Source organism: Phoenix dactylifera, chromosome 2, assembly GCF_051530095.1.
Source record: "Phoenix dactylifera cultivar Ajwa chromosome 2, Ajwa_hap1_PhDact_Kaust_v1.1, whole genome shotgun sequence".
In the NCBI taxonomy this organism is placed as follows: domain Eukaryota; kingdom Viridiplantae; phylum Streptophyta; class Magnoliopsida; order Arecales; family Arecaceae; genus Phoenix; species Phoenix dactylifera.
In genome coordinates, this window is record NC_143191.1 from 38,097,385 (window position 1) to 38,116,818 (window position 19,434).

The following is a 19,434-nucleotide window of genomic DNA, read 5'->3' on the forward strand; positions in this document are numbered from 1 at the left end:
AATAGGAAAAAAATTGACAACCATCAGCACATTAGCTCTTTTCTTTGTTATTTTTTTAAAAAAATAGGAAAAGAGAGTGCTTTCACTTTTATCACCGTTATCAGTAAAACTTCAATATAGTGTTGTTATTTATAGCCAAGATTCAGTAACTTAAAATAGAAAATCATAAATTGCTTTCCATATGTTGGCATAAACATCTTTGCTGCACATCGAAAGCAAAAAAATAAATTACATCTACCAAGAAAATAAACATTTTCATGTAATTTTTCATTTTACAAAAAACAAAAACAAAATTTAACACCTTTGCTGCAAATCTAAACAAGAAAAATAAATTACATCTACTAAGAAAATAAACATTTTAATGTAATTTTTCATTTTACAAAAAAATAAAAAGAAAACTTAAAGCTTAATTTCTCATGAAATTCTTTTTTTAGTAAATATTCATTTATGCAATTCTTTCTTTGCATCCATTTCATATTATTTAAATCTTCCGACTAAACGATCATTTTAAAATAGGATAAAGGGGAAGAGGAGAAAGGGACAAGCCCATCCCCGCGTAGCAAACCATAATAGGCCCTCACTCCGCCTGGATAATGTTTGATGCGGGCAGAACTGACCGTGTGTTGGGCACGCCGGCTGTTTTTATTCATATCCTTTTCACCCATAAGATCGGCTCGGCTATCTCTCTGGGCTTCGGCACGACCTCTTCGTGTGAGTACGTTATATCCGGCACCACCGAGGCTATCAGCGGACCAATAAATCTTCCCACCCTATGTGTCCGAGTGGAAAGCATACGGTCTCTATATTTAATTGACGCCCATGCATTTCGAATTCGGACTGTGCAGGTAAAAGTAAAGGCCCAGTTTCATTGGGCTACCACCTCATGCACCTCTTCTCTCTCTCACCGTATCTTTGCACGCAAGCAGCGAAATTAAGAATATAGCACTGAATGCAAAGCACGAGTAGAAGTCAATTTCGTTTTTTTTCTCAACCTATTGCGCGGCTAAATTTTTGAAACAGTGTACACGCACACGAAAACAAAAGCAATCAAACAACGTTCCTCCTCCCTGGCCATGCGAATAGCCCCCTAATACCCATCCATTCGACGGTCCCCAAGCGCTGGATCTCGAACCCCAGACCCATCCACGGATCGAAACTTTCAGATCCAACGGTCATCATGTTATCGGACCGAAAGAAATCCCACGATCAGACGGTCCGAACCGATTCTCATGAACGGATCATTTTTAAATCGATTCGAATTCGGCGAAGAACCCCCAAATCCAGAGCCTCCCACTTCCTTCCCCTGGTGCGAACAAGCTCTCGGCATCTTCCTCCTCGCTCCTCCCTTCTTTTCTTCCTCTCTTCCCCGGAGACAAGAAGAAGAAGCCCAGAGGGATCTCAGAGAGAAGGGAGAGCGAGCGAGCGAGCGAGAGAGAGAAAGAGAGAGGAGCCATGGAAACCCTAATGGTGGATCGAGTTCAGAGCAGTCTCCGCCTCTTCATGAATCGAAACGCCATTTTCCTCTGCGAGCGCCTCTGTGCCGAGTTCCCCTCCGAGGTTTGGCCGGCCTCCCGATCTCTTTTTGTTCGCTCGCTACCTTTTCTTTTTTAGATCTTTTCTTTTCTTTACTTTTGGGATGATCGGTCGCTGTTTGAGATCTTCGGGTTATTGTGATTTCTTGCTCTGGAGCTCCCGCTGTTTGAGATCTTTCGGTTCTTGTGATTTCTTGCTCTGGAGCTCCCGCTGCTTTTAGATCGTTTCGTGGAGTTTTATGAAATTTCTTGGAGAAAATTATGGTTTCTGAAGAAAATTGTGAATTTTTGGGTGTGCAAAAGAAGAAAAGCGAGATTTTTGATTTCGAAGCCGAAGAGTTTTTTGTGTTTGATACCTGGGGTTATTTCTGTTCTGGTTTTCGTTGGAAATTGCCGGAATTTTGTAATTTGAAGGGATGTTAATTTGAGTTCTCACTGCAAGTTAGGGTTTTTACTAGGCTAATTCATTGGGAGTTCTTGATCTTTTTGTTGGAGTGTCTGTACTGATTATTCCGGTGGAAACTTTTGAATGCAGCTTAATTTGCAACTGCTGGCCACTTGTTATCTGAGAAACAACCAGGCTTATTGCGCATACCATATTTTGAAAGGTAAGCTACACATGTAATGTCGTCTTGGACACTTTACTTATCAAGGTATTTGACAATGCACCAGTTGAGCAAATAACTTAACCATTGGTATTTCGCTCATGCAAGTGGCGGTCCATGGTCGGTAAATATGGTCTGTGTACCCATGTAGTTTGATTAGTTTCAATCTGTTCATGCTTTTGACCATTATGCTGTAATATGGGAGAGAATGGTGTTCTGATCAAATTGAATGGGTATTGGGTCAGTGGCATGGGTGGCAAATTCTTAATGCAACTTGTGATTGTAACTTCAGTAGATATCTGTGTTCTTATGTGCGTATTGAAAGGCTTGGTCTTTTACAATAATGTACTTCTCTATCTTGTTTCTTGAGGTGCTGCTTGCAGTTGGAAGTTATGCTTGTTCAACAATCTCATTCTCCTTTTGTTTTTAATGATATGAAGGGTCAAAAATGCCTCAGTCCCGCTACTTGTTTGCAATGTCATGCTTTCAGATGAATCTTCTTCGTGAAGCTGAAGCAGCACTGTGTCCAGCCAATGAGCCTAATGCAGAGGTATGGAATTCTCCTGAATACAGATGATTGAACTTAGCCATAATGGTTTACTATCCGTTCATTCATTAAACCAGAAAGTTGTGAAATAAGAAATAATATAGGTAGAAACACATCAGAATCTGCAATAGTCTAGTATTTCACATGAACGCTAGTAAATGATAGCACTCGTGCAGTAATGAATGTATTGAGCATCTGGGCCGTTCGAGCATTCATGAATGGGAGAAACACATAAGGAAACAAATTCAGTTCTAATCTATTGAATTGTGGCCTTATTCCATGTAATGAACTGAAAATAGAATGGCAATAGTAGCTAACAAATGTTGTATTTGACAGGATAAATCTTTAGCTTGGTTACCTGTATAGAGTATGTGAGAAAATTAATTCAAGTGCAGGAGCATTGAAGTGCTATTCTAAAAAATTTAGAGCAAGGAAAATGTGGGTACAGGAAATGATTTTTGACAGATTTCAAAGCAGGTGCTTCACCCTAGGTGGAAAATTCTAGCTATTTAGCCTTGTAGCAATGTGGGAACTAGGTTGAGCTCCATAGGCTTGGAGTACACATGATATATTGGAGATTGTAACAATGTTATTTCGTCAGATACTTAAGTAGCACCTCAGTCTAGCAACGCTAGGCCTCATTGGAACTCCTGGAAGAGCACAATCAAACTTCCATCACGTATATATTATGGGAAGATAAATTAACCAAGTTCCCTTCTTGGACTGGTGGAGGATGACATCCTTAGAAGCATAAGGTACAGCTCTGATTATATTAAGGATGCTATTAGGAGTGCCACACTTTTGTAATCCATTTAATTAAAATGATCAAATATTGTGTAGAATATTTTGTTAAGTAGTTGGGAGGCCTGAACTTTTACTGGCAATTTGTACTATAATGCCTTACCTAGAGTATACTCTTGTGTTGATTATTTCATTATATATAAAAAAATAGTACTATATCTAAAAGAGAACCAAAAATATGATCATTGAATAATTTTCTCTCTTTTTCGAGAATCATGCAGTTATAGTGCTGTTAAATTTCTATTTGGCTGAACCAAAATTTAAAATCAGCAATGATCACTATCTTTATGTTTTTAGAGTAGCAATCTAGCAGTTGCTCTGGACCTCCTGTTGAAATATTTTGTGCTTTGTTATTATAATGTATACTGTGCGCGTTTGACTTTATCTACTTAACTGGAGACTGGAGGGGTTTGAGTGTGCATTGGCTCGTTGCTGTTTATTTGGTTCACTTTCACTTCAGTTGACCACTCCTTTGGCTTTTGTAACATCCAGCTTCATATCAGCATGTGCAAAAGAATGACTCTTGTTTCTGTTTTCTTCCTCTACGCAGGTTCCAAATGGAGCAGCAGGCCACTATCTTCTTGGTCTCATTTATAGGTTTCCAGTTTTCTTCAATCTAATATTATCAATTGCATATGATTATTCTAAACTTGAGACTATATGACACCTTTTTTATTATGTAAATCATGTGCTCCATATCCACAACTAAGATCAAGTTTATTATTGCACTTTAAATAATAATGGTAGTTGAAATAACTACTGATAGTTCTCTCGTGGAAAGATCTTTAGTGCATAGTGTCATTAGCATTCTCCTATCTACTATGCTTTGTCTGTGCATCAATTTACTGCTGGTCTTTGTAGTTTGTAGGTTGTACTCTGGTACTCTTTTTCCCTTTACCAAGTTATTTGGATACTATTGAGGTGGTTATGTATGATATTGATAGGGAAAAGATAAATAGATAAGATAGTCATATCATGATTGACTCTGTGCAGATTCTCATGATTGACAGACATGCTGGATGTCATGTACTTTCATATTGTCTTTTAGTTTTCAATTGAGGGATATGTTGTTAATAGATAGGATATGCTACTTGTTGGAAACTAGAGGATGAAGTAACATTGTTGTAATACTTTTCTAGTACTTTATTTGGATTTAGAAATTCTCTGATGAAATATTGTAGTATATGCTGGTGATGCTTTGATACATTCTTGCTCGAGGATGCTTGAACTGATCGACTGATAATGTGTTCAAAATCTTGAATTGTTATTTCGCTGAACTATACTGAATGTGAATACGAGATTAAATTTCAATAACTAAATTTGTATATTTTCTGTTATAGTGTGCTCTAATACATTCTTACATATCTATTCTATTTGAATCAACTTTCATGTAGATTGATAATCTTGTAAGAACTTTCCTCTAGCAAATCAAAGCACAAGCCTAGCAATCTATCAACATCTTGTGTAGGCCCTTGTGTTACTTGGACACTTGCATCAAGCCCCTAGAATCCCTGTTGGATACATCTGTGTCAGATACGCATCGAAAACTTAAATACTTATAGATATTTCTCAATTTCAATTTTTAGAAATTGTAGAGAGTTGACTCCAACAATGAGTTTGATTCAAGGTTTGCAATACCGATTAGAATCGCTCGGTTCGGGTCATACGAACCAAACCGGTGTGTAACCAGATAGGTATGCAGGGTTGGTTTGAGGTAGAGCCAGAATTGGTTGGAACGAGTTCAAATTGAGTGGGATTGGTTGGTTCCACTTGGTTTGGACTGGTTCTATTTGATCAACCTGGGATAAACCAGTATTTTAATATGAAATCCCCCCACCTCATGAGTCCTAATCTCTCTCATTTTCTCATCTTCGAAATACTAACCCCCTTCTTTACTCTGATGTTGCCGCTGCTGACCTTGAGCAGCTCCTCTGTCAGTCACCCATGCCGAACTGCCTCGTCAAAACACTCTTTTCGGTTGCGTTCGCCAATCGCCTTAGTCATTCACCTTTGTCAAAAGCCCTCTTCGGTCCTTTGCTGACCTTCCTCCCTCTTTCCTCCCCCCCTCATCTCTCTCTTGGTAAGAGTATCGACTCTTGAGCAGCGTATTTTATATTAGTGCGGTAAAGTACTGTACCAATTAGGGCTGCAAATGGGTCGGGTTGGGTCGGGTCCTAGGTGACCCCGATCCGACCCGGTTGCATGTTCGGGTCCTAATTTTGGACCCAGACCCGACCCGGTTGAAAAACGGATCGGGTCGGGTCGGGTCCATACCTACCCCGATGGGTCATTCGGGTCGGGTCGGGTCCGGATCTGGTCGGGTCCGGGTAAATGGCATCTATGACACGTGGCGAATATCATGTCGCCCTTAATGATGATGGGACGGCTAAAGATATGGGCGGCCCCCCTCCCCTTTCCCATCCGAAATCGGATAAAAAACTCAAATTAATTAATTAACATTTTCATAAATAGTAAGATTATTTTTTTAAGAGAAAACGAACTAAAAAAAAAAGAGATAGTGGCTTAGCTTTTTCTTTTGGTTTTTTGGGCTGCAGGGCAGTGGAAATGGAAGGAGCCACAGTGGCTGCTGCAGCACCACTCTTACCAGTCTTTCTTCGCAGAGGGATCCACACCACACTGCAGTAGATCGAGCAAATCAAAACTATATTGAGAAAAAAAAAGAGAGAGAAAAAATATAAAAAGATGAAAAATAAAAAAGAAGTTGATCTTACCGTGCATCTTCTTCTTCTCTTCCTTGGAGATTCTCTAGTTCTTGCTGAAAGGATGGAAAATCAAGAGACAGAGGAGAGAAATCGGAATAGAAAGGGTTTTAGTCTTTGAGATGAGGTATCTTGAAGAAGCTGATGGAGGTTTTAACTTTTGAGGGAGTTAGGGTTTGAGGAAGACTAGATCGTTGAGGAAAGAAGCTCGGAGTCTGTCGATCTAGAGGGATTTAGAGCCTTAGAGGTCAATCTTTCCCATGCAGCAAGATTTCAGGCTCTCACCGCTCGGAGTTGGTTGATCAGTTGATGGAAGCGGCAAAGGTGTGAATGGGTAGGCTAGTAGTTTAGTCAATAGAAGAAAACCTGGAAACCCTAAGGAACGGGGGTCGGTGGATGGAAGAACTGAAGAACCTCAAAACCCTCAAAGACTAGATGGAATGTGGCGGAGAACCAGAGAAGAAGTTGCTAGAGAAGAGAATAGAGATGGACAGACTCATGGAGTACCTATAGTGATCGGTGGATGGAAGAACCGAAGAACCTCAAAACCCTCAAGGATGAAAGATCGGATGGTAAGTGGAACAGGGGAAGAGAACCAGCGTCCAGGGAAGAAGTCTCTAGAGAAGAGATCGAGAGAATGGAGACGGACAACGACGGACTGATGGAGAATGGACAGTGGACTGGAGAATGCAGTACGGCGCCTGAGTAGGACCACGTGGGCGGCCGAAGGCGAGAAGGCAGGATTTAGGCATTTAGCTTTATATAGTAACGGGTCGGGTCGGGTCCCGGATCAAGATTGGGTGGACCCGACCCGACCCGAAAAATAGATCGGGTCTAAATTTAGGACCCGACCCGGCCCCGCGGGTCCTAAAATTCGGATCGGGTCGGGTCTAAAGCGGGTCGGGTCGGGTCGGGTCCCGGGTCGACCCGACCCATTTGCAGCCTTAGTACCAATCTGGTTTGTGACAGGCACATCACCCAGTACCAGTTTTGGGAACCTTGGCTTGATGCACTATGATAATGGTTAAAGTGAGGTTTTGTTCTTTTTCAGAGATGGTTAAGAATGTACATGGTAAAATAATTTTACAAATTGTCATTTTTCCAAAATATTTAAGCTAACTTCCATGTTTGGATGAGAAACATGCATATAAGAAGACCTTAACAAATAATATCTTTTAATATATCCTTTTATAAGATATTTAGATGTATATATTTTAGTTTTTTTTTTCTACATGTCCTTATCCCTTTTTTCTTTTCTTGCCAAGTAAGTCACTTAGACGTGTATGAATCTGATTCTTATGTCAGGTTCGTGAACACTGGCAGGCTCACATAATGGTTGGGTTTGAGATGCAATTTAACTTTGAATAGGCAGTTTACCTATATCATTTCAATGCTATAAGTTCCTTGACATGTTTCAGTCAGTATAGAGAGTAAAAATGAACCAAGAAGCTTAAAACATCACAATTTAACATTTCATCTCTAGAAGGTTGAACATCATCCCTAAACAGGATGTTAGATCGATTCTTTGGTCCTCTACAACTGCATGGTATGGATTTATAGACTATATCATCAAAATCATATTCTTGACTTGTCTTTGCTGGCTTTTATTCTGAGGCATTATCTATGGAGATCCCACTCTTAAAACTTATGTAAGTCTAGAGCTTTTGATTCATCCAATACAGGGCATAAAATGATATCTTTTAATGCCCACCCAGAGACTGTGATTTGGTTTACAACGACCTTTTGTAGGTGCTAAATTTTTCATGTTGTGTGTAATTGTCATTATATGATGCAATACTAAAATGTTTTTAAATATACTAAAATCTGCATGGGTGTGGAAATGTATATAACTGTTTCTTGAATAGCTTCTTTCAGATCATGATGGATGATTTTAAAATAATGAAGACTTGGAGACTAAAATGAAATGCTCAATTCCTGCTTTGACACAAAAAGTTTTCAATGATTTTATTGGACTTGTTTGGAAAAGTTTAGAGATCATGGTAAGATAATAATTATTTTCTTTGGTAATATTTGAATATATCAATTGTTTGTGATTTTGAAATGTAACTTTGGCCGTGTCCTCATGCCATATCGGTGTGATATGGTCCATCATTTCTTTCCCTTTTTCCTGTAATAATTGCACTTGCAATATTGACATTTTGTTCTTGGAAAGATAACTACATGTCACTTGCTCATTATTTTTCGTTGTCATATAAGTTTGTAGTCATGTTTTAAGCTTTAAGTTGCCATTCTTTTTTTGCCCCTTTAGGTACACTGGTAGGAGGACATGTGCAGTTGACCACTTTGTGCAAGCTTTGGGCATAGATCCTCTTTTATGGGCTGCATACGAGGAACTGTGTATACTAGGTCAGTGTGGTGGATGCTTATGTGGACTTAGTAGAATGATAACTTTATACTGGTAACTTTGGGCTTTTCGAATGTGTACTAATATTTGTGCATATCTGTGTCATTTTACCTTTTTTTTCTTTTCTTTTTTTTGCCAGTTTGTAATCTATTGCACTCTTGTTATTATTTGAGAAAATCTAGAGTGGGAACTTTGGAGATAATTCTCCATGGAGGTCAAGGAGCAGCAGTGACATGCTTGACATGGATATTGATATGATATGGTGCCTATTAACCTTGAGTTGGGCCACATCTTGTCTGATGCAAGTGCATCCATTCAGTTTTAGTGATATTTATCATTTGTAATTAAAAAAATATCTTGTCTGTATTTGGCCATTATGCACATTCATATTGGGCATGCTTTTTTGTGGAGAATTATTGATTTGTATGAGTTTATTGCCTTTGGTTCCTGTCTATATTAAGCTAATATATTGTTCTTCCGCTCCAAACTTCTCGAATATTCTTGAATTAACTCCAAAAACTACTTCTTCATCGTAAGTGAAATTTATGTCATGGTTTTGCATGGAAACATGGGTGATCATTTTGTCCAGGTGCTGCAGAAGAGGCAAGTGAATATTTTAATGATGCGGCTGCTTTTCGTGTCCAGCAGCAGCAGTTATCTGAATCAAGTTCTCAGAACTTGACCATTGGCACTGAGTATCAAAGTCTACCTTCTAGTATGGCATTGGGCTCAGGGGATACAAGTCCAAGGCACTCAAAACAACTGCATGCTAACAACACAAGAGAGACCCTGAGTCATCCTCATGGCACAGTAATGGCAGCAGGGCATCCTACAATTAGCGGGCCATCTAATATATCACAGTATTACACTCCTCCAGCAGTTGCGCAGGTCAATGCAATCTCCTTAAAACATTGCTACATGAACCTTTTCTCTTGGACTGGTAAAATCATATTACAGTTCATGGAAGTCAATCACTGCTTTATTATTTTTTTCACCATTTTAGTGAGATAGACATTACTTACATTGACTGGCATTTTTTTGCTACTCTTCCAGTTGAAACCTAATTCGTTCCTTGTTAATACTATCATGCTTCAGAATCTTGGACTCCGGAACTCTGAAAAGTGAAACCCATGCCACCAGGCTTTGAAGCAATGTTATCACTGATTTTGATGGTTTCCATAATTTTACCTGCCCTACTAAAGCATGTTTAAGGGGAGGGAATCTCCTTTCTTTTCCCCTTTCCTTCTGGATTTGAGGGAACTGCAAACGTCTGAACCTTTTCGGATGCTTATTATTATGAAGAAAAATGCCCCGTCTAACCTTTTCACTAGATGGGCTTTATAAGACTGTCATGAAGTTGCATTCACAGCATGAACATGGTGTCAATTATTGGTACCAATGATGCATTTTCCTGTTGCTGTGTATTCAACTTTGGATGGCCAATGACAGAGTTGATTGGGGATTTGCATTTTTCCTTAGAAAGGATTGTGAAGTTTCGTATATAGACGTTGCAAAACGTATACAAGTCGTAGATACACTAGTATTTTCTTTAATGAAAATTTATTAAACTGTTCTTTCATGCAAGGATGTTGATATGTTGATAATGTCACTGTTTGCAGAAGAAAATAATTCTTTGAGCTGTCACAGTTTTTTTTTCCAAAAAAAAGTTTTTTGAATCTGATAAATAGTGAAATACCAAATAGCAGCCATTAATCCTGTCATATAATGGGATAACAGCTAAAATAACATTTGCATTTTCAAAATTCATGATGTATATAATAAATGTAATGGGAGGCCTCATAAACTGTTATAATGCCTATTGTTTTAAACCTTAGCTGTACACAACTATTTTCTAGTTGTCTCTAAATAGCAAATATTGATTTGGTTTAAATTTAACAAGATGCTCTTATAATAGGTGTTCTTTACTTCTTTGTTACTAAAAAATGAAGATGCTGTTGAAGATTCATTCATGCTTTTTCTTATCATGATGTCAGAAAAGAGAATTAGTCTTGCCCTTTCCATGTAGTTCATGATCTTAATTTTATATTGTCCCTGTCATTTGACTGTCCTTGAAGTTAGGGCTGCAAATGATCTGAGCTGCTCATGGGCAGCTCGGGCTTGCTTCGTTGATAGCTTGTTTGAACTCGGCTCAGCTAGGAAACAAGCTGATCTCAAACATATATCAGAGCACAGCTTATAAGCAAGCTGACCCTGAATACATTTTCCATGCGAAAACAGTGGATAAGCTCAGCTTGGCTCCACTGAAACTCAGCTCAAATCTTCGCTCGAGCGAAGCTTGAGCAGATTATGTGAAGCTCGGCTCGAGCTCAAGATGAGCTTGAATGGCTATTTAATACGCTGATGTGAGCATGAGCAGCCCGATGCTTGAATTGGCTCAGCTCAGTTGAATCCCTACTTGAAGTAGAAAACATCATCTGTCCTGAGATGTTTATTTCATAGGAAGTGTTTTTGTGCCACTTTGAGTCAGAGTATAAAAAATGATTTTCCTTTATAATAGCAGATCTAATTTAAGTAACACTTTGCTGCAAGCTAACCATTGATATTGTCATTATTTCTACAGCTATCTGGGGTAGCTCCACCACCTCTTTGTAGAAATGCACACCTATACTTAAATGCAATTGGTGGCGATGGCTCTACGAAGTCCAACGTAAATGCAGCAATTCAAGCCCCCAGGAGAAAGTTTGTGGATGAAGGGAAACTACGGAAGGTTTTTTTTTTCTTATTCATGTTTCATCTCTTTTACTTGAATTTCGACTGTTAATGAAGGGAAACTACAGAACTACATGAAATAAGCTTTTTTATGTATTTAGTATTCTGTCTGTAGAACAATCAATCCTCTGCTTATGTTATTGGATTTCGAATGTTGCTTATGCATGAACATGACTTTATATTATGGAACAGTGAAGATCACGTTAGTTGCCAGTTAACATGCTTACTTGTGTAGGATAGTATGATATTCCCTTGAAGTTATGTATTAAACCAAGGGGTAACTTCTTTACAGCACATAAAGAGTCAATGCTGATACTGTGATAGGAAATTATTTTTGTTAATGTGGTAACACATAAGATTGTTTGTTTTGCCTTGGGAGACAATAGTTTTGTTTGCTTGATTTTTCTGGTTGGATAGTGTAGTCATTATCATTGCCACATGCTTCCTGAGTTTTCATTTTTATCCTAGCATGAAGCAAGAATGTTTATCATAGTAGATTTTGACCTATAGATCTTTCAGACATTTGGAATTTTTTTGGCTATGGTGTCTCTGTTGCACAGCTCATGCCATGTTATTTTGATCTGTATCCTCTTTGCAATCCTTCTGAATCTGCATACTGTCAGCTTTTCGTTATTCAAAAAAATCTTTTTCTGCACATGCCATATCCTGCAAACTATATTTTCATTGTTCTGTGGGCATGGAAATTTGATCGTGCTTATCTTTGCCGTCATCAATTTGATAGACTGGTTGTGGTCCTGTCTTAGTATTTCATGGTTCTACTTGGGTTAAGACCCTTCGTTCATGTCCTGCATGTGTTGCTTATGCTCAGGTTCATGCTCATGTCTTTTTCTATGCCTGAAGATAGTCCTGTCTGTTCTCTTTATGTTATAGGATTTTTCTATCTGCAATGTGGATTGCCGCACCATGTGTTATTTCCTTCTCTTCCTGATAATTATTCTTTTACTTGGGAAACTTCTGAAATTCCAGATATTGAAATTGTTCATCTTCCTTGTGATGCTTGCAATATCTTTCTCAGACATACTTCATCAACATTTTTTTTATAAAAAAAATTCACCCATGCACCTCTTCACAGGTATCGGGGAGATTATTTTCTGATTCAGGACCTCGACGAAGTACAAGACTCTCTGGTGAAGCAGCTGCCAATACAAACTCAAATGCCTCACAACTTGGAGGGAATGGAACAAATCATTCTTCTGCTAAGTATCTTGGAGGACTCTATTCTTCATCATCATCATCAAAAACAAATTCAACAGTCTTACGTTCTGTGACGCTTAGAAGGGGACAACCATGGGCTAATGAAAATTTTGATGAAGGTGCCAAACACAATTCTGAGAAGTTGATTATAGTCCTAGGAAGCTCATATAGCGTATTAAATTGAATTCTTGAACTTGATATATTAATCAGAGATTTGTTGATGCTGTTTGACAGAAGTGGATATTCTAGTGAGCTAATGGAATTTATGATGCAATTATCTCTCTCATTATTATGTTACCATTCATAGATGTATGTGCAGGGCAATAAGCTAGCACTCAACAAGAAAGATGCACTTTCTCAATTATCTATAGAAGATGAAACACCTTGACAAATATCATCTTTTTTTTTTAAAAAAAGTCACATTTTTTTTTAAAAATTGACATGTATAGCTTAATTTATTTATTTTTAAATATTAACCAGTCCTCATATCTAGATTTCTACCTCTTGGAAATCATACTCTTGGATACAAAGAGATATTTGACTCACGTCTGTCTCCGTGTAACGCTTTCTGCATGAGTGTATTTGGTCGCTGCCTCAGCTCATAAACTTTATGCTTTAGTTGTTTTTGTTACACACAATGTCAATCTTTTCCTAATTATCCTTTTGATGTTCTCTGTTTGGTTGCTATAAATAACACAAATACAAACTTTATGGAAATTTGTCTACTTGTAGGGAGGCTCAGATTTTTGATGATTTCTGTGCAGATAATACAGTAACAACTTCATCTTCTATGTCAGCCTTACCTGATGGTAAATGCCTCGAGCAAGATAAGATGGGCTGTGGAATTTTGGCACATGACTCAAGACTGACAAGTGGTATCCGGGAGTTTTTGGGCCTCTTGCGGACTCTTGGAGAAGGTTACAGGCTTTCCTGTTTGTACAGATCCCAGGTATGCTAGTGATGTTGTCACAGAGAAGATGTTTCTTTTCTTGGAAATGTCATATTATCTAAGCAACACTTCTGATTTGAACAGGAAGCACTGGAAGTTTATCTAAGACTTTCACAACATCAGTTTAATACTGGATGGGTGCTATCCCAGGTACTTTTGCCTCTTAAAACTGTTTTTTGGATTTTTTTTCTTTCTTTTATCTATGTGAGCTGATTTGATGGCTAGTAACTATGAATGTTCTCCAGAACTGTTGCCATATTTTAATGAAGCTTAATATGAGAAATTACTCAATTTTCTTTTCTTTTTTTCTGCTGATTCATCTTTCTATACTTTCATTGTCTCCACATCCAAAAGCAGCTTAAGAATTGGTGGAAAAAGGTGAATTAACCTTCTTGATGAAAATTCATCTAGGCATGCTAGTAAATTTTCTGGATGAGTCATGTTTAAGAAAAGGATAAACTTCTGAATGGCAATTTAATTTTTTCATATTGACATTTTCTGAGACTGTAAAGTGGGAGTTAGTCAGGTACCAATGCGACTCATTAGACACTGGATGAGAAGATTAAGATATCAGATTGTGATGGAGTTAAAATGCCCAAATTATTTGGTCTTATATATTTACAAGTTCACTGAATGTCTTATTTGTGGTATTCACAAGGCACATTTGGCATAGTAATTCCTCGACCTTCTTGGAGAACTGGGAAGAACATTGTTGAATTACTATGACCATATATAGTCTTCTGAGGCATCCTTGCTGCAAGTCTCCTTCCGTTATCATTTTCATCTTGCAAGATTCCATTATGCATTTTATGTGACAACCATTTGTACCTCTTTCTGAAAGAGCGTTCACATTCTTTTGACCTTCAGAACAGCAGGATTATATGTATATATTAACACTTTATGCATCTATCTGATTTAGACATCTATGAATTTAAGAATGTTCAATGCAGGTAGGTAAAGCACATTTTGAATTGGTAGATTATTTTGAGGCTGATCGCTTCTTCGATTTGGCGCGCCGGGTGTCACCATACACTTTAGAGGGAATGGATATCTACTCTACTGTTCTTTATGTAAGTCAACATCAGTTCTTGGATGGTGTGTATTATTGATCATATATATACTTAGAAACATATACATGCACAAAATATATGTACATATATGCATATAAACATAACATATGCAGATATGCCTTTTTTTTTTTGCGCGGGGGGGGGGGGGGGGGGGGGGGGGGGGGGGGGGGCGTAAAATGAAAATTTAAACCATCGCATATGATGTACAATGTCCAAAATGCCTGAAGAAAAAAAAATCTGGAAATGCCTCGCCCATGCAATAATCATCCTCAGTTAATAGTTTTAACGACATGATGGAATGCTTTGGTTGTGACAATTTGATGCATAAACAAGGGGATCTTCATAATACTAATCTTTTGTTTATAGGCATTGAAGATGTAATAGACAATATCTGATGCTTTAAATTTTCATTTTGTGACCATCATGTTTGAATGTAGCAGTGGGTATAAAATTCTCTCTTTTCACATTGTGTGAACATAAACACCTTGCACAAATATGCATGTATTTATGTGTGCTTGGTTTGTGCTTTACTAATGTATTTTCTTTGATGAAATGCTGAACATTTTAGCCTGCTAATCAATTGGACAGAGGAGAAGTTCATCAGCATCATTTAAGACTTAGATAAAATTCTTATCACTCTTGCTGTCTTTAGATCTTGGATGCTTAGAAGCATTAGGTTAATTTATAAGTCAGTAAGATGAACATAGGTGGAGCTGGTTTATCTTACTGGTTGCTTATAAGAGCATCTTGACTTGTGACTGCTATCAAAAAAATTGTGACCCGCTTGGAAGTCTAGCTCACATTTTGCTTATGTGCATGAATGATTGGGAACCCACTCGTCTTCTTTATCTTAATTGTAATATGGCTAGCTGAGTACTGTCATTTCACACGATTAATGGGTAGGCCTTGGTTGTGACCTTAGAAGAACGTGTACATTTTTTCTAGGGCAAATGAGATTCAATTAGGGAATTTCATCAAGTGATTTTTCAGATTTAATGTATGACAGCATGTCGAACTTGGAAAGGATAAGATTGATCGAACACACTCGAGATCCTGGTCTTATTATTGAAAAAACTCAAGTGAGGTTACTCAACTTTGATTTTAGCATATCAACAAATATGGCTCATTGTAACATCTGTAGGGACCATAATGAGTAGATTTTTTTTTTCAGTAATGCCTGTCATTGTTTGCTCATTTGTGACGAATTAGATGTCAAGGCACCATTGGACAATATTGTGCCTTTTCATAGCAACTTTTGTGGAAGGACATTTGGGAGACATCATTGCTTGGGCCAGTCACAGAAAACCTCCTGGGGCCTTTTGGGTAATTTTAGGTAGATTGGTAATGATGTTAGTGGAGGCATCTAAATTACATTGTAGGCAGGCCAATGAGTTAGCAGATTATTTTAATTGAGTTAAGATCTTATGAAGGCGTTTCTTCTCCAAATCTCCCATTTGGTCTAATCTGTTAACTCCTATCAGTGATATAATTTTTTACTTAAATAGGATAAATAAAAGGAGCCCAGTAAATTGGGTAGGTGATCTCATAATTTAACTATTGCACTTGTCTTTTTTGGCAGCATTTGAAGGAGGAAATGAAGTTAAGTTACCTTGCTCAGGAGCTTATCTCGGTTGATCGATTATCACCTCAAGCTTGGTATGCTTTCTTCTTTAAAGTGAAAACTTGTTCAAAAGTATTTTGTTACAACTTTGATACATATATGTAGTAATTGTTGGAATAGGAAGTCTTGTGTTTAATAACGTATTAGAGTAGGTCAAAGATATGGGTTGCACAATGTCTTGGTGCTGAGGTTCTCTCAAATATTTTGGATTTACATAGACAGAAAAGGTGAACACGTCCTTCTATAAATGAGGTCAAATGCTTGCTGGTTTTAATCATTTGTATAATCAATCACCATGTAACTTGTGTCATATCCTGCATGCAAGAAATGCATGAAGTTCTTGGATCTTGTGGGCTCATCTAAGTTATCTGAATAAAGAGAAATCTAAAGAAATTTTCGATAGTTCAATAAACAATTATGGTATTAAAAAATGCAATCAATAATCAAAATTTCATTGTTGTTTTAAAGACAAATAGCATGTATTCTTTGTTAAAAATGTTAGGGATGTCTTCTAGCCAAAAAGGTATGCCCTAATTGGGACATATGGATCCAGCGTGATGAAATCTGCTGATAGGTGGGATATGGTATTGATAGATGGCAGTGTTGCTGTTCGATGAGGCTGGTTAGAAGACCGACCAATTCTAGGAGAAAATTTTGGGGGTTTCGCGGGGTGGGGGGGCTTAAGTGTAGAGGGGCCAAAGAAGTTTTTGTTTACTCTAAATCTCAGTATAAGAACAAGTTTAGTATCGAGCCAATAGCTTGAAAATTGTGAACTTTGTAAGGTGCCATGACATGATGTGTCAGAAGTTATTGATGCAAAACCACCTAGATTGGCTGGCAAGTCAAGGATGCCTGATCCATACCTGATCCATGATCCTAATTGTTTGGCTTATGTGGGTCAGTTCTGGGTTGGGTAAGCTGGAACATATCACTTTTGCCAGCCCTAATAATGGTCTCACCCTCAACCGCTTGCATTGTGATTGTTCCCAATTTGCCGTAACTACTGTTTGCAGCCACTTCTATTGCAGCAACCGTTGCCATCACAGAATCTCTTTTTAGTGAAGAAAAAGGTGTTTCTGTAAGCTAGACTTGCTAGCAGCCTCATGTATAGGTGGCTTAGTCTATGTTGCTATCAAATGATTTAACTTATATTCTTTGACATTCTTTAGCAGCCATCTGTTTTGGAATTTGTTTCTTCTTTCGTAGGATAAGTGTTTCTTTCATGTTCTGGTTTTGTTCTCTTTTGTCACCATCATTTGATTCAAAGAAAGAGTACAATTTGGTTATTTAACGGTTTTTTTTAATGGAATGAACATGCAGGTGTGCAATGGGAAACTGTTATGGCCGGCAGAATGATCATGAAACTGCACTGAAAAATTTCCAGCGTGCAGTGCATCTAGACCCAAGATTTGCATATGCTCACACACTTTGTGGCCATGAGTATGCTCCTTGTTACCTTCTGGATTCTTCCTCGTTTTCCCCCCTACTTTGATAATATTGTCCATAGATATTTTGGCATTTGTAGCAAATGCCAGTTGTTACTTTACTGCATCAGCTTAAGTATGGCTTAGACCTAAATTTCTGTTAACAGGTATGTTGCCCTGGAGGATTTTGAGAATGGAATAAAATGCTACCAAAGCTCACTTCAAGTAGATGAAAGGCATTATAACGCATGGTATGGTCTTGGGATTGTGTACCTCCGCCAAGAGAAGTTTGAGTTTGCAGAGCATCATTTCCGAAAAGCTTTCCATATAAACCCACGTTCCTCTGTTCTTATGTGCTATCTGGGAATGGCGCTGCATTCACTGAAGGTCTAGCTCTGATGCTTTATCAAACTTTGAAAATCCTAATATTACAATTTTCCTTTGCATCCCATTATGTCTGTTGCTTATGATTTGGCATCGAGCATCACATAATGAGTTGCGTTTGTGTCTAAGTTACAATGATGCTTCCTTGTTCAGTGAATATTTAGGCTCTGTCTAGACTCATGTCGATGTCTTTCGTGTTTGTAAATTTTTTGCAGAGAGATGAGGATGCCCTAGAGGTTATGGAGAAGGCTATCTCAGCTGATAAGAAGAATCCACTTCCTGTGTATCAGAAGGCTAACATACTTTCAAGTCTTGAAAGATTTGATGAAGCTTTGAAAGAGTTGGAGCAGCTGAAGGAGTGCGCTCCTCGTGAGAGCAGTGTCTATGCATTGATGGGCAAGATCTATAAGAGACTTAACATGCATGAGAAGGCAATGTTCTATTTTGGTCTTGCCTTGGATTTAAAGCCTCCTGCAGCTGATGTTGCTACCATTAAGGTATTCATCTCGATTGCTCATGTTAGTTTTTTTTTTTTTAATGATAATATTAAGGTGCCGATAGCATGCAAGAAATGAATATGCAGAAGCCATTCAAACTTGCTGCGGTCTTCAATTGATGCAGTGCAAATTATTCTTGCTGTGAAACACCAAAAATTTTCTTTTGATGCTGGTATCTTATGAATTTGCCCCTTTGTACTTATTTTTTTGGCAGTCGGCAATGGAGAAGCTATACTTACCAGATGAATTGGAGGACACTCTTTAGATTGTCTATTTAAAAAGGAGCGGCAAGAGTTCACTGCGCTAGCTCAGCCTGCTTGTGCTTTCGAGTAGCCTAGAAGAAGAAAGCAGCTCCCAGCAACTTATTTGCATGGGTTTCCTGTGCGAGTGTAACATTAATCTCCAGTTTTGTCGATTTAGTTTTCAGAAAAGGATTGAGAGATTCAGATGGAGGAGCTGAAACATCCAAAAAACTTGTACGAGGAAAATAGTTTTGTGATTGTGCCTGAAATGCTTGTATCATTGTTTCATAATAGAAATCTCATTGTAGGCAATAAAGAACACATTTAAAGAACAGCAGTGCTCGCTCGCTAGCAGAATTGCAAGACATGGTGAGCTGACACTGTTAGGGTACTCCCACAACAAAGGAATTTGTAAAGATGAGCGTTCATCACTTCTCGGTACCATATTATGGTGTTTTTGCTTATCATCTTATGATGCTCCTGCTGCTTGTGGTGCTGCACCTTTTTAGGCAATAAAGCCAGATTTCACAAGCACAATTGTCAAATAGGGTGGGCTGACACCGTTAGAGTTTACTCCCTTCCCAAAGAATTTGGAAAGAGCATTCATCAACTCATTACCACATTATGTTTTTTGGTTCAAGTCTTGGGATACTTCTGCTGCTGGAAGTACACCTTTTTCGCGGCTGATGCAAAGAAAGATATTTCATGACTGACATGTAGTAAAGTATTATG

At 38.1% G+C, this 19,434-nt stretch overlaps 1 protein-coding gene and 1 long non-coding RNA gene across 2 annotated transcripts; one reads left to right on the forward strand and one right to left on the reverse strand.

Moving 5' to 3' along the window:
* Positions 1-1,268: 1,268 nt before the first annotated feature.
* Positions 1,269-19,146, forward strand: HBT (CDC27 family protein). The gene is made up of 16 exons (XM_039128113.2): positions 1,269-1,557; positions 2,068-2,140; positions 2,578-2,687; positions 4,036-4,082; positions 8,475-8,572; positions 9,160-9,458; positions 11,152-11,298; positions 12,394-12,634; positions 13,280-13,464; positions 13,549-13,614; positions 14,415-14,534; positions 16,114-16,190; positions 17,476-17,595; positions 17,747-17,966; positions 18,179-18,460; positions 18,675-19,146. Exons 1-16 carry the CDS (start codon positions 1,453-1,455, stop codon positions 18,723-18,725), a joined length of 2,241 nt encoding a protein of 746 aa, XP_038984041.1. The 5' UTR covers positions 1,269-1,452; the 3' UTR covers positions 18,726-19,146.
* LOC149768305 (uncharacterized) lies at positions 6,014-6,356 on the reverse strand. Its single transcript, XR_016399315.1, has 2 exons — positions 6,218-6,356; positions 6,014-6,122 (listed from the first exon to the last, which is right to left on the reverse strand). It is a non-coding gene; the product is annotated as an uncharacterized LOC149768305 (long non-coding RNA).
* Positions 19,147-19,434: the final 288 nt, after the last annotated feature.

What these genes read in the sequence shown, in the direction of transcription:
- HBT (XM_039128113.2), top strand. Translation starts at nt 1,453, where the DNA reads ATGGAAACCCTAATGGTGGATCGAGTTCAGAGCAGTCTCCGCCTCTTC. An exon ending in TAATGAAAATTTTGATGAAG is followed by an intron (nt 12,635 to 13,279) that starts GTGCCAAACACA and finishes ATTTCTGTGCAG; the next exon opens with ATAATACAGTAACAACTTCA. An exon ending in CCTGTTTGTACAGATCCCAG is followed by an intron (nt 13,465 to 13,548) that starts GTATGCTAGTGA and finishes TGATTTGAACAG; the next exon opens with GAAGCACTGGAAGTTTATCT.